Here is a 16,755-nt window from a genome sequence, read left to right as displayed (position 1 = left end):
TAATTACAATTTACAATGTTCAAGTTTGTTAAAACTAATTATAATAAAGTGAAATAATTTGTAATTAGTAGTTTTTATCCTACCCTAAATATAAACATAATATTTACATTAAAATAAGTATGTAGAAAAAATGTTTAAAAATTTGTAGGTACAACCAAAAGTCCTTTCATCACAATTATAAAATTTAGCAAAGATAGTCTTCGGCCAGTGAGGGGTCTCAAAAACAACAGTTTCAGAGGAACTGATATGTAAAAAATTGCCTCAGAAAATGACCAATCATTCTCAAGAATAAATACATTTTGTGTCACATCATACAAACAATGGAATGTCTTTGTACCTAAGTAATTCACGTCTGTATAACTGTATTCCTTGAATCTAAAAGATCTGCATGACAAAAAGTAAAAAAGTTATAAATTTAAAGCATAAAAAGGCCATATGACCTTATTTAGAATTTAATGAGATGAAATATAGAAATAGTTAATAAAATTTTATTTAAACTGCGATTGTAAACAGAACATAAAAATTTAGTAGGAAAAAGTTAATGTAAAATGGATTTCATATAAAGAAAAAAATAATTAGAAATAATGGTAAATAAAAAAGGGAAAATTTTTTTAAGCATGATCAATAAAGACAATAGCACTGCCTCAACAATTCAACTCTGAAAGAAATATGATTTTACATCACCTTTTTCTCTCTTTTTCTTTTAAACTGGTTAAAGAACAAACAAGAATTCTGAATAATTTAACTAGTCAGAAGATAGGGATAAAGCACATGTAAATATAAATTAAAATATCTACATTTAAAATACATAAACTATAGTCAAATGACACCAGAAATGGCAACCTTCCAAAGGTCATCTAACAAACATTACATAAATCCTCACACTATTTGTGTGTTCATATGTACACATAATGACTGAGTGAGTGAAAGTGTGTGTGTATATATATATATATATATACATACACACACGCGCGCGCGCGCATGTATCTGTGCGCGCGAACATGACTAACACCTCTACTGGAATTCCATTCATTAGTTCTCTACAACTATATAAGAAAAAAAATTTTATTCAACATTCAGTCAATATAATACACAGATGCTTCACTTTTCTTTTGTTTGCCTTGACTGATTGCTTATTTATATGTCTACACAATGGACTGACCATGAGAGGTATGTCCGCATGAGTTTCTGCTCTTGGGAACCATTCTGGAGAATTCTGCCAAAAAAATTTCAATTAACATTTATTATTCTGACCTTGAAATCTTAAGACCAAGACCAAGAACACTGTCACACAGAACTTAGTGATGTGAGCTATTACACAACAGAATTTTAATTTCATGAAGGTTCCTCCTAAAAAGTTAAATAGTTTAAACTTATACACTTCTCTAAAATTTGAACAACCATTCTCATCATTTTAAATAATTTTTTTTAAATTTAGTACAATTATATGGTTTTAAGAATTACTAAAAACTTTAAAAAAACTAAAAATAATTTGATAATGTAATATTTAGTTACTTATATAGCTTAATATTAAGTAGCTTGTTCAATAAAACAACACACGCGCGCACAATGTTATATATGATCAAGAATTTAAGTATCATTAGACAGGATGTACCACGAAGTTCTTCCAGGACTTTCAAAACCTATTCTATCCGTGAAAATAATAGAAAAAGTTCTTATAAACATACATTTTAAAATGCTTCATTTGTGAGATACAACTAGTGAAAGATTTTACTCGGATTTTAGCTAACCCAGTAAAATTAGGTCACATTCTACTTTTAGAGCATTAAGGGGCAAAATTAGTGATTATTTATGGTTTTTGACAAAACTGAATAAAACAGGTCCCAGAACTGTATATTCAGAAGTTTTTTAAATCTGGAGTGAAAACCAATAAATTAAAGTAAAAACTTTTGTTTATGTTTGACATGTATAACTTTGTTAAAAAGGTAATAAACAAATAAAAATTTTAAGCAAAACATGTAGAGAATTTAATTCTGAACACAACATTTTAATAGAAGTTGATTAAAACAGAGGTTAGAAAAATTCAAATTTTATTTAGAAACAGCACACTAGACCAAAGTGCATTATATGTACCAGTTACAACGAGCTCTCCATTTTCAACACATTTCTTGGCATGCTTCTGTACTGCTTTTGTTATGTTTTTAGTTCTTCAAGGTTATCCTTCAGTTGCATCCATAATGCAGACAGACAATTAATTCCTCATGAAAATGAATTTTTGTTTTGTATACAATATTTTTATCAAGTTAGATCAGGCAATCTTGGTGGCCAAGAATGTGGACCTCCACGACTGACCCATTTCTCAGGAAAATAATGTTTAAGTGAGTGAAACTGGCATAAGAGAAGCGGGGAGGTATGCCGTCGAACTGAAAATAACACTGCATCTCAGCATTACAGGAACATCTTCAGGCAACTGCAGCAATTCTTCTTGAAGAAAGTCCAAGCAAACCTAAGCATTTAAGCGGCCAGGTAATATGAACGGTCCAAACAGCTGATTGTGAAAAAGGCCACACCTACATTGACGTTAAATTGCCTTCTACCGTTTCATGAGGATTTACTTCTGTTTATGTATGTCCATTGTGTAGTTGGTGATGGCATCTCAAGTGAAATTTAACTCATCGGTAAACTAAACATACCAGTAGAGCTGTCGATTTGTATTCCACCAGTTGCAGAATTTCAAGCGAAGCAGACAATCTCCCGGGTGTAGATGTAGAACATTCTGTTTATAAGGATAAAACTTGTTTTGTTCAAGTGTCCTATAAACCATCGAATGCAAAACTCTGATCTACTTAGAAAGATGTCGTGTACTGATGCCTGGACTATGCTGAACTGCATCAATACAGCGTCGTGCTGGGCAGATCGCTCATAGCTGGTAAGAATACTGGTCATGAACATGTTTCCCGAAGATTGTGAAAAGTCACGTTAATGTTTAGGGATCTGGAATCCTGCAATTCAGAAAATGTATTTCATATTCTACTGCAACAGTTATAGAATTACCATAACACACCTAAAATGAATATATCACCTTATTCGTCTGTAGTACATAAGTACGGCATTACTTCAATGGCAATTTGATCACATGCAAACCAAAATTCACAAAAAAATCTTTGTAATGACAGCACAGTTCACAGTATCCGATATACTTAATGTACCTTACAGAATGATTTAAACACTAATACAGTATTGTGCACTGTTGATCAGCTGTTATTTTATTACTAACTTCAAAATAATAATCTTTCAAATAATTTATTGCATTTCTGACATTAATAAAAAAATTATTATCTAAGTAGTTTTTATTTATTTTTACTTTACAAATGTTGCGTAATTTCTAGTTTTTTTTAAATCTTTTAACAAGAATTTTTAACACTAAATTTTATTTTTATAAATTTTGCACAACACCAAAAATATATTTGGATTTTGTATACATTAAATAAGTACTTTTCTGACAAATGTAGTAGTAATTTACAGTTTCTAAATAAAAGCTTTAATTTTTTTAACTTTTCTTTGTTTTATTCAACTCATCTTACACCATCCAAATTAAATTTTCTACATTTTTTGTTTAAGATTTTTATGTGTTTATTAACCATTTAACAAAGTTATATGTCAAAAATAAAAACAGGTTTTTTTTAATTTATTGGTCTTCACCCCAGATTTTTCAAAAACTGCACATACAATTCTGTGACTGATTTTATTCGATTTTTCAGGTAAAAAGCATATGACATCACCAATTCTGCCCTTTAATTAATTTCAGTATGATCTCATTTCACCAGGTTGGCTGAAATCTGAGCAAAACCTTACACTATGTGCTAAAAAAATAGTTCTTAATAAATTCAATATATACATATATCTAAGTAAATAAATAGTTTTTAAAGATTCACTTTTAATTTTTAATGACTTGGAGAAATTTAAATCAATCTGAAAATTATGTATCACACTTTCCTAATAACTAATAAAATGTTTTGGAAACTAGTCCCCATTATTAGATGTGATTAACTATATATATTATACAAGGCTGAAATATAATAAACAGTTGCTCTAAAGTTGCAAATGAAAAGAGTAAAATGGAACAAATACAACATAAAAGTGCATTTTACTTTCATTAATTTTTCCATGTAATCACTACATACAGCTAGCTACAAATTTCTTCCAATGGTGAACCAGTTTTCTCATTCTGTAAAAGAAGATCTTCCCTAGATCAATGGCTTCACTGCGTCCTTCAATCCATCATCTGTGTTGAATCAATACCATTAATAAAAGAAAGAATTGAAAATCAGTTAGCCAAATACAGTGAATATGAAGGTTCAAATTTCAACTTCACGATAGTACCGACGGTTGCACACAGTTCATGTGGCCCAGCATTACTGTTGCACAATTACTGGCTCCACAATTTGTTGAACAAGACACATATACATATCTCTTGAGGTTGCTGTAATTATTCAATCTCTTTCAATATCTATTGCAAAAAATTTAGTCGATCCAGCTTCCAGGTAATGCCACATATACATATTTGGAAACCCAGAACACTGTCAGAAGAAATATTTTTTTTTGCTGAGGGTTGAATTTTAAGTTTTTTTAAATTGTGGTAAACCACAGTGTCAGTATTCCATGCTCCGCCATTTTCTTCACTATAAACAGCTTTTATTTTTACCACTACAGATGTACTGACATAGCAGGTTTACTCGATTCCATAACAATGGTAACCAACAGAAAATGAGACAAGTACATCAATGAAAGTTAGAATGTAAGTAGTAGGGGACAAGACTGCAGCACTTGTTCCTTTGTGAAATATTTTGTTCCATAACATTCCAGTGGGCACTACATTTCAGCCGCCCCTTGCAAATAAAAATAAATCAATCTTGAAATTAAATAAAAAATGGGATAATACAATTACATATAGTATATACTTTACACAACATGGCAGAAAAACACTGTTTAATGGTCAGTTGTAGACTTCTGGTTAACTGTTTGTATCGGTTCTATTTTTTGTGATAAAATTATGAATAATGATGATGTAAAAGCTATTAAAACTGGAAGATTACTCAGCGGTTAGTTTATACAGTACCATTATTTATAATCTGAACTAGACAGAAACAGAATCTACATAAACATTTGACCAGCAGTCTACAAGCTAAACAGTGATGAGTTTTAATAATTTTTTGTCTAACTTTTGTGATTAAATGTAAGTATTTTTATCTCATTATTTGTATTTTGTTTTAACTGTATCTCACCACCAATGCAGAAGTATAATTATTGCGTTAACACACAAAAAAGCATCTACAGGAGAGATATTTATAAAAACATAAAAGAAAAAACTGTCTTGCATAATATTATACAGATAATTACTTTTTTTAAATCACTTAAAGTAAAATTTGCTATTATGTTTAAAATTTGCTATTAACAAAATTAAAAGAAAAACTTTTAAATACTGTTAAAAAAAATATACTTAAGAAATCATTAAAGTAACTTTTAATCATGTTATTCTATTTAAATAACAAATTAATTTTCATGTGCATTTTGTTTTCTCTTTCTTTCTTTTTTAATCTTTGTATGATTTCATTTAAATCTTTCTTAAAGTATACTTCACAAAGAAATGGGTTTCATGCTAAAAAAGGATAAAGATCTGACGCCCAAAAAGTTGAAATTATAAAAATTTACCCCAAAAAATTAGTTGGGGGTGGAATCACTTTTTCATTTTGCCTAAGAGTATATTAGAATAAATGAATCACCTCTTCTAATTAATTACTTTATACAAATATTTGACTTAACTTGAATCTTTTTGGAAAATTCTCACCAATTGCCATCCAGTTTATTTAATACTACACACAGTGTTATTTAAAACTACACACTAGTTTTGCACAAATTTTTCACAATTACAAATGAACTGTTAGAATTCTGTGAGTTACATTCTAGGTTTGGTTTTCCCTGTAATCATAAACTTATTCAATTATATTTTACCATCATGGCTCTTACCACTTCCACATTTGTTGACAATATTAACCTTCCAACTGAATTTATCTTTAACACTTTCTTGGTCTTCCTTGAAAGTTTTACACCACTTAAAAATTACATTTTTTGATAGAGTACAATCTCCCTTAAGGTTCAATTAAAGAATCAAATGTTTCAGTGGCAGATTTTTAAAGTTTCCCACACAATTTTACAGCGTGATGTTCAATATTCTCTTGGATTTCACACAGCACGAGGTTGTAATACATGACCGTATTCAAGCAGATGTAGCACAAGATGATAACCATTCTAGTACTAATATGCAGGCAAGGTCACAATCTTGACCTTGATGTAAAGATATGGATATATAAAGCACTTTCTTGTCAACTCATAAAAAGGAAAATTAGTGCGTTTACTTTTGAAACAAACCTCGAATAAAAATATGAAAATGAATTTTTATTTTACTTCGTTACAAGTTCAATACAAAATTATATCAGCAAATATTTTTAACATGATTACTGTAACAATGTAATACCAGGTATTCTCATTAGTGCATTATGTTGTCTTCATAAATGATGCATCACAGGCTGTATCATTTTGTATGTGTGGATTAATTTTATTTTTTTTTTTTATAATTTACATATATTTTTTTAATTAGTTTAATGTCTATTAAAAATATGACTGAACAATATTACATTTAAACAATTTGAGTTAATTGCTGGTCTGTACGGGCTTTACAAATACTAAAAATATTTTTAAAATTCATTTAAAATATCTTTTACTTAGTTCTTGTTTCTAAATGGCATGTATCTAGAGTTGCTTGCAGGATAAAATATGAAATTTCATCAAACTTACGAAAATTAAGAATATATTTGATGTTAATTTATAAGATAAATATTAAAACCATACACAATAATTTAATCTATAACGAGTTCTTTTCTCTTACAAATTTTCAGTATTATCTTAATTTACAATTTCCATTAATTCCCTAAAGAATTTCTAGTAAGCATATTGATTTTCAAATACAGTACATTGATTTATATTGAGTAGAGTATGTTGATTTACGATATTTAATATTTTTGTGACAACTTATAAAAAATGATAAATTTACTTAAACCATTATAAATTTTTCATGGGTAATATTAATATGGAAGTATAAGAAATATGTATTTTTAAAATATATTTTCGGGTACTCTTTTCTAGTTTTTTAGACTGGATTAAAGGCCACTGCCGTACACAATTTTATTCTCCTCAGACCATCATAAACCCAAAGTCATCCACATGACCAAGTTAATGACCAACCTAATCTTAATAACTATTACATAAAAATCAATGAAACTTCCAGAAGTTACATCATATAAGCAAATACACAAAGAGGAAAACATTTTAAAATCATTATCACAAACACGAATACAATGTGCTATGTACTTGTACACAAGTACAAAACACTTTATAGTATTGAGCCACGTGTCAACTTAAAAACATTAACATTTACATTTTTGAATGTTAACCCGTTAATTATGATTAATGGGTTACAGGATTGCACACGTCACATGAGTAAGAAAAGATCATTTAATGTTAAATTTAATTTAAGAGAAATCCTGAAATAAATACATTTACAATAATTATGTCTAAACTGATAATCTTTTCTTATTAAAATTAACATTTGTAAGGAAGTATGTTACAACTCTTCAGATAATACCATATGAGATTTTCTATTTGTGAAAAAATATAATTTAATGACTACACTTCAGATTAGTTTAAAAACTGTATAATACAGAAGCGCATAATATTTGCATACATAATGAGGTAAATGTGCATGCAATATTTATACAAAAGATAAATAAAATTCAGTAGAAAACATTCATTCAAATACTTATATTAAATGATGTACTTATATTTTGTGCTGCAAAGCACTATAAATATCAGCTGTAAAAATTTCAAGGACAATCAGATCCAAATACAAGTTAGTTTACTATGGAAAAGAAGCATATGAACATACTACTCCCTCATGGTGGGCAATTAATCTCTATTCACAGCAGTCATTAATTAGCTACTGATATTGGAGCCAATCACAATTGTTTTTCAGTTAAAATTAGTTTACAATAAAAAAAAAAAAATATCCTTATATTTTCCAGACATTCCATATTTTCTAAATATTTATTTAAATATCTTTCTTTTAATGTGTACAACACATGTATTAATCATAAAATATATACATTTTTAATTAAACTTAAAAAATTCTGCACAAGAAACTAACAATAAATCATTTGTTTTAATTTTTTATTTTATTTTTAGGAGTCTAAAATAAGATAAAGCAAACAACTATCAACAATTCACAAACGGCTTAACTTCATGCTGCCTCCAAAAATCAAAATTGAAAGAACCAAAAAATCCAATATGAAAAAAAAAAAAATCACTGGCAAAAAAAGAAGTGATATCTTGATAAGGTTAAGGATAGACAATAGAAATAAGAGATTTACTTATGAGTAATATGAGGTAATGTTTTCTGCAATGTAGAAATATGTGTAATAATTGTTTTATCCAAAGTTTTTCAAAATTCTCTTGATTTGTTTATGAAAATTCTTTGATAATATATCGACAAAAATAATTTTAAATTTTCTTAGGCATCCTATTATTTTAATTTAAAAACTTCCACATAAGTTATTTTGGGGGGGGGGAATTGCAATACAAACACCAGAGATACTTTCTGTACAAAATTAAAATGGATTAACAAAATTACTCCATCTGGTTAAGAGTAATGCTTGAACATAAAAAAACCCCAGTACTTATGTATTAACGCCACCGCAGCTACAGCTTTATTTAAAAACAAAGTAGTCAATCGGTGGAAAATGAACAGTCTCTTTATTAATTTTAATAAATGGTTACTTATATTTATTTATTTTATAAATACAATTTAACCAAACTTAACCTACGCTCGCTAACCTTGACTAATTAACACCATAAATTTTTTGAGTATTTATTTTCAGTAATTATTGCAATTATTTCTTATTTAAATAATCAAAACACTCCTGTTAATTAGTCAAGGTTAGCGAGCGAAGCAAGCGTAGGTTAAGTCTGGTTAAATTATATTTATAAAATAAATATAAATAACCATTTATTAAAATTGATAAAGAGACTGTTTTGAATCTATGTTAAACTCTATATCGGTCCATTTTCCACTGAAATCCGATTGACTACTTTGTTTTTAAATAAAGCTGTAGCTGCGGTGACGTTAATACGTAAGTACCAAACCACAATGCTTGAATTGAGAATCTTCTTTTTTACTGAAATTTATACAAATGAACACTCTCTCTCTCTCTCTTAATTTTCTTCTATACACGTGATGTGGATAATGAGAAATACACCAACCACATAATTTTTAAAAACAGTAGAATGCTCTTCCAATTGAAGTGAATCACAATAAATTAATGCAATAAATTGGTGCTGGTGATTAAATTAATAATTTAAATTGTAATGCATATTTTAATATATATGTATAAGTAAATATGCTGCAAAATGAATTACATTAGAAAAATATTACATATATAAACATAAAAAAAATTCCAATGTGAAAAAAGAAGTGTCTGAGGGAGACTGTCTTATAGAAACTGCAATATAAATAGCAACACTTTCAATCATGACCGAGATCCACTGATTCAATGACTGGGATCCAGTGGAAGTACTTTCATGGTAAAATTAAGGCAATATATATTTATATCTTACCTCAAAAATTCTCTACTAGGTGGTTTACTTTAACAGAATTTAAAATATATTTTAACAGTACAAAGGAATAACATGAATCTTAGATAATTTTAGTAGAATTATAAAGGTAAGAATGTTCTTTAATTTTGTACTTATATATTATAATTTTTCTGAAAAATTACTGAATATGGGCTTATGCCTGAAAGTGCTATAATGAACAAAAAAAAGTAAAGGTAAGAATGTTCTTTAATTCTGTACTTTGTAGCGTGGATGAAAAAATATTAGATGATTAGCTAAAATTTACATATGAAGTAGATATGGACTACAAAAAGTTTAATTTACATAGATTAATATATATATATACACACATACACACATGTGCTCACACACGCACAGCAAAGTATTATATTATAATGTACGTATAAACATATGCGTCTATGTGCTCATACAGGAAAGTATATTTAACAAGCAAACCTAAGAAAACATAGGAGACAATAGAGTATAAATCTTTCTGGGTAAAAATAACATGCCTATATAAATGTGTTATGACTACTAATAGCCATAATTTGTAAACGCGTAATTCTGTTTTGACATATTAATTATGTTTTAAGATATATTTATGTGCATAAAATAGCGTTCTTAGATCATTAAACTAAATAAAGATAATTAAAAAAAGGGCTAAAAAAAAATAAAATATTTCTGCATTTTACACAATGCGTTTCATTCATTTTATTTATATAAAATTGGTAAAGAAATTTTTTTTCAATAATATTACAAGTAATTTTTAGAGTAAAACTTTCCAGTTACTCAATATTAAAATAATTTTTTTAAATCTTTTTTTATTTTAAAAACTTGTTAATCTTTTTTTTAAATTGTAAGCTTTGAATAATCTTATCAGAATTTTACCAGAGGTTGCACCTAAAACAATTTATAATCCCTTAAAGAAGACACACATTTCAAATATAAATCACTAGTAACACTTTTTACACTCAAGTTCTGAATAAATCTTACATTAGCTGTAACTTAAAAACATATAAAGACCTATATTTAGGTATTCTTTTCTTTAATTTCATCAATAGAATATTTAAGTATTTCCATTACTTTGTGACAACACACATGAGTACACAGACAGCAAATGTACAGAATGTATTACTGTGTATAATGTAACTGTTATTACCCTGTGTTACTCTGTTGTTTTTATTAAGTACCTTAGATGCAATGCTTAACTGATATCTTAAAAGTTTAATTTTATCAGTTCCTTTGCTTTATTTTCTAGAGTGCTTGAGTAATTGTCATTGCACATTTTTTATTAAAAAAAAAAAAAATATATATATATATATTTTTTCCCCCACATTAACATTAATATATATTTATTTACATACATTTATTTATTTATTTTCCAACATTATAAAAATTTCAGTTTTAACACATATATGTTATACACTAAACCCTAATGCTACAGCATCTCCAAACACAATTATTTTAGTTACAGCAAGCCCAATAACTTATGCCCAAACACCACAATCACCCAGGTTTTTTTTTCTATATGATGAGAAACGAAAACATAGTGGAAAAGGAAAAAATATATAAAAAGAGAAGATATTTTTTTAATACGTTGTATATAGTTTACAATACTAACTCAAATTCAGTTTTAAAATATCTGTCGTGGATATCACATGACTTCCTTGTATGCCTATTAAATTACATACACAAATTTTTTGCTGCACATCATTTGAAAGCGGGATGCAATTCTTCAATAAAGTGGAAAGTTACACAATTGCTGAAACTAGAGAACGTGTACACAAATTAAGACCAGAAGAATTATATCAAACCAAAGAGCAATTAAATGATTGGCAACAAAAAAACAAACTAACGAAGTGATGATCAACTCCGACCTAGGGAGAATATTGTCCGACAATATCAGAGTAATGAACTAAAAGAAAATAAATTTTTGCAATTTATTAAAGATTGGGCATGAATGCCTCAGTGTATATGATGTTCTTGTGAGGGTCGATAAAATTAAACAGAATTTCAGAATAATTAAATAAAATTAAACAGAAATTAAACTAGAAAATCCAAAAATAGTACGATTCTAAATGATAATTTTCAATTAATAGATGTTTCACCAAATCTATTACATATACACATGTGTAATAATGCCAATAAATTACACAAACACATTTTTAAAAGTACATAAAATTTTACTTCACTAATAACTTTTGATTTTTTTTCATAATTTTTTTATTATTGTTATTATTGAATTATTAGTTATTGTAATTTTTTTTTACAATCACAGCTTAATAATTATTAATAAATCAACGTATTTAAATTAAAAAAAAAAAGAGATGAAGTCAGATTCAAACCAGTATGCCTTCCCTTGTAAGATCCAAATATTTCATTAATTAAAATTTCATTCAGCTATAATTCAGGAACCAATGAAAATAAATACCACTTATGATACATCATTGAAAAGCTCTCAATGAGGGCTTATTACTGCAGTTAAGAAAAAGTCCAAAATCCAATTTTTTTGATTTTGGGCTTTTTGGTTGTCGATTTCAATCAAAAGGAGAGGTGCACAACCAGATGTTACAACAGTCCTAAATCCAAAATTTCAACATCCTAAAGCTAATCATTTTTGAGTTATGCTAGATATGTACATAGGTACATACATATATACAGACGTCACGCCGAAACTAGTCAAAATGGATATTTCTGTTGAAATCTGAAAACCTAAATTTTTTGCGATCACAATACTTTCTTTACTTTGTACAAGGAAGTAGAAAGAACATAAAATACACCATTAAAAAAATCTCATAACAAAACTTGGGACTTTTATCTGAATTTTATACTTGTTTAAAAGTGAATATCCATTTTTAAATCAAGAGATAAATATTCAGTAAAAAAAAAGAATAATACATTTTATTGTTTATTGAAAAATAATTTCAATTATAAAAAATAAATATTTTATGTTAAAAAACAGTCAGCAATATAAATACCATAAAAATTGCTTTCTCATATTTTATCATGAGGTTTTAATATTGTCACATATGCTGGGGGAGGGCACTAAATAATATCAAAATGTGCAAATGTATACTGGAGAAAACTGCATAAGAATATTACCTGTGATCAAAAGAAAATGGTTAAGTCAGAGAATACATATTTTAGTGTGATCAATGGGATTGAAACATGAATTGCCAAATCATATGAGACAGCCAAATGCAGAATATATTTGACAAACAATACGATCACTGGAAATAAAAAAATGGCAGGAAAGCTCAACAACAACCTATTAATGTATGTTTCACAATTAAAACAACTTACATGTAGATTTAAGTAGAATCAAACTGGTTCATCTGAAATTTCTTAGAAAAGTTTACAGAAAAATGGATCATGTAAGAAAGGAGTCTGTAAGACATATTTTAGAAATAGGACTTGTGAAGCACTTTTTTTATGAAGGAAACTTTAATATGCCAAGGACAAATGAGAGTAACAAAATCTGAGAGTTCTGGAAGAAGCCAGAAGGTCTAATGAGAAACTAGGCTGATATATTAAGAATACATGGAGAAGATGGCATATGAAGAGAAAAGAGTTGGTATGATACAGGAAGGATGTATAGAAATAGAACTGAATGGAGATGGTAAACTGTGGCTCTGAACGCAACAGAAAAAAATCATTTCTCAGGGTAAAACAACAAGTAAGCACTTGCCTTGTAAATAAGGTTGAAAATTCAAAGTTAACAAAACTAATTATTTTTTTTTAATATTATGACTCCAAAAATCAACAACGTTGATTTTTCTATCAAATATCCTACACTGGCTCTTGAATCAAGAATGTAATTAGCTACCAGTACACTTACTTTAATAAGAAAGGATGCGCTGCCTACAGATCCCTAACACAAAAAGATGCACACCATATGTAGAAGCTTGCAAAATATCAGATGAAAGTATTAAAGTTATGATATTTCAATGAAACGCACCTTTTTTTTCATTTAAAACATCAGCATTTCATTCTGTTTAATATAAATAAACTATTATTTTTGTGTATATACAACTAAATAAACTACAAAATAATAATCGTGAGAAAGCAATTGCTGAACAAAAAAAAAATAGCACGAGGATTTTAGTTAATATTTTTATGAACTCATAATACACACACACAAAAAGGCAAGGAAAAGCAAGGGCATTTCAAAAGAAGATGCATATAGAAAAAAGTAAATGGTTAAGCTAACTCTTAACTACATATGTTAATAAAAAATAGACCAAAAAAGGTAAAATAGTGATTAAATTGACTGAAACATTAAATTAAGACATTCAACAAAAAAATTGGGCTACATAATAAAAGGCAAAACATTCCAATTGTTTAACAAACTTCATTTAATACTATTAAAGATTTCCTAATATAATGTCAACAGGGCATACATTTTTATAAGAAGTTTAATGTGTTTAATTCAACTATGTATAAGTCCATGAAATTTCTTAGTACATAAATCTCTAAGACACTCAATTATTTTAAGATTTGGCTGCCTTTCACATAACTGATTTAGGCCAGCTGGTGAACCCAATTTAGATTAGTTTCAGGCAACCTACTCCTGGGAAAAATTTAATTAATTGATATTAGTCTCTCAACTGATGAAAATACCAGATATCAAAATTGAGTATAACAAGTATCCGAGTAAAACCCAGACCATACACTATATAAACACATAGAAAATGGGGTGTTTCAACAGTCTCTAGGAAAGCTTATCAAATAAAAACTAATCTGTATCTAAAAATTGAATGAACTAAACGTTTTTTTAACTGCGGTGTACTGTTAATTAATTTGAGATTTTGGGCCACTTCTCTACCAATGGGAAATTGAAGCAGCAAATTTAGAGCAAGATTAATCATTTTGATGAATGAATGTTGGAATTCAAATTCTCTAAAGAATCTAGGAATCTAAAATGTATAATGAAAAAAATTATACTACACAATTCTTTCCAATTTAAATGTACCCAATTACTATAAGAATATAAATAGACTTTGTGAGAGCAATTCTTCCTTTAAAAATTTACACAATGGCTATTCATAAAAAAAATTAAGAAAACAGTGTTTAAATGAATTAGGCTATTATTAGAGTTTTTAATATGTTGACATTTGTTTAAAAAAAGTGCTATGAGTTAAACTGCAGAAGCTTAAGGTATAGAAATTGAAATTCATAAATTATAAGCGCTCTAAATAAATTTTCAAAAATTCCAACAAAAATTCTTTTTATCAAATAACTTTTTTTTAAAAATTATTCTAAACATTAAATTATTAAGATTTGTCCTCTGTTTAACTGAACTCCAAATCTAAACTAGATTAAACCAAATTACACAATTACAAGGCAATGACACCATAGAAGGAAAAACAGATCACAGAAATCATTTGGAACTGTAAAATAAATTATTCAAATAAAAATTACACAAAAAAAAATACAAAACTGACAGCATACACATTATATCACATGGAATTAAGAGATCTGTAAACCAAACTAATACATAAGGGGGACAATTAATAAATATCCTTAAAAAAAAATTATTAAATGTGAATTTTAAAAAACGAAAAACTAACAGCTGTGAGAATATAAAATTGAACTACTAAAACAAACAAAATAATTTAAGAAGAATTTATCCTACATTAATGAACGAAATCACAAATTGGTAATGGTCAATTAACAAGGTCTAGACTAATAATACGATAAACCGATAAGAGAATAAAATTAATAGTGTATAATGTACTTTACGAAAACGTGCTATTTTGAAACTCCATAAAAAATATTACGTTTCTCGGATATCCACCATCCTAAAAACAAACAAAAAATTTAATATTCCAACTGCTTAAGAATTAATTAGCAAACAATTCTATAAAATACGCAATTCAGTCATTTATACGTTAAAAAAAAATCCATTACGTTACGTAATACAATGATGTAAATAAACAATTGACATGGCGTTGAACATAATAATAAAAAAGCTATAACCTTTACGATATAAAACGCAACTGAAAAAATCATAGTTTTGAACATAAATAAAGATCGACATTTCAAAAAAAGTCACATGCCTCCAAAAAAAACTTACCTCCAGTGAGGACGATTTTATAGAGTCTTCTTTGTTTTGGTTCCATTTCGGTCATCTTTAGCTGTAAGTATTATAAAAATAAAAGTAGTAAACTAAGATGCTTGATGTCACTGTACCGATCAAATTAGTAATAGCCATTTAAAACTGATCATCATTGAGCAGACTCGACAAACTACCATACGTATACCGGCCATGTTAACATAGCAGTGAGCAGAAGAAAAATTGAACTACCACGGCTATTTATATTGCGTTTAACTCGACTATAATGATTCACTCTTCCATAAATTGGGAAAAAATCAATGCAAAAGGAGATATTTACGATTTGTAATGAAAGGTAAACAAATTATTATTAAATTCACGCAAATTAAAAATAATTTCAGAAACTTATGTAAATATTAAACTTTATAAATATATTTGAAAGAATTGTAATCATACGCGGTCATACTTTAAATCACCTTATGTTTTTCCAAGAGATTGATAATATTTCTACTTGTATTACTTAAGTTAAACTGTTATCCCTGCATGTAAGTTATAGATTTTAAGTTAAGTTACAACAGATGACAGCGTTGATTAGATGTTTGCGCCATTTTCTGAACGGGCTCACTGAACATGGCAAGAAATACGAATACAGCATGTGAGAGTACTACTTTTTTCATTGTCTATTTAAATGCTTAAATTCATATTAGATAACCCATAACTTTTCTCATTTCTAATAAAGAAATTTGCCAGGTTTAGGAGGTAGCTACATCAACGTGAAAGAAGTAAGTAAGAAGTCGTTTTTATTAGTTTCACAGTAGGAAACCTGTAGGATAAATTATTTACATAAGTAATATATTATTTATTTGGCATTATACTGCCTCTCAACAGTATTATAGCTGAATAACAGTTTGTCTTGTCTTTTACCAAGCAATGTTAATTGAATCTGATCAAATACTAATACTGCAATAGGTATTCAAATACAAATAAAAACATTGTGAGACTATACGGATTTGAAA

At 27.8% G+C, this 16,755-nt stretch overlaps 1 protein-coding gene across 3 annotated transcripts in view; it reads right to left on the bottom strand.

Moving 5' to 3' along the window:
• Ttd14 (TRPL translocation defect 14) overlaps nt 1-15,978 on the bottom strand; it is a 129,359-nt gene extending 113,381 nt beyond the window's left edge. The window contains exons 1-2 of one of the 3 annotated variants that reach the window (XM_075363799.1): nt 15,761-15,978; nt 15,465-15,485 (exon numbers count right to left, since the gene is read on the bottom strand). In XM_075363799.1, coding sequence (XP_075219914.1) covers nt 15,465-15,485; nt 15,761-15,815 — 76 coding nt within the window. In that variant the 5' untranslated portion in view covers nt 15,816-15,978. The remainder of the gene's footprint in view (nt 1-15,464; nt 15,486-15,760) is intronic. The other 2 variants (XM_075363801.1, XM_075363800.1) reach the window with 2 other exon arrangements.
• Nucleotides 15,979-16,755: the final 777 nt, after the last annotated feature.

This window comes from Lycorma delicatula, chromosome 4, assembly GCF_047948215.1.
Source record: "Lycorma delicatula isolate Av1 chromosome 4, ASM4794821v1, whole genome shotgun sequence".
NCBI lineage: Eukaryota > Metazoa > Arthropoda > Insecta > Hemiptera > Fulgoridae > Lycorma > Lycorma delicatula.
The sequence above is the reverse complement of the archived record's forward strand: the minus strand, read 5'-3'. Positions and strand labels throughout refer to the sequence as shown.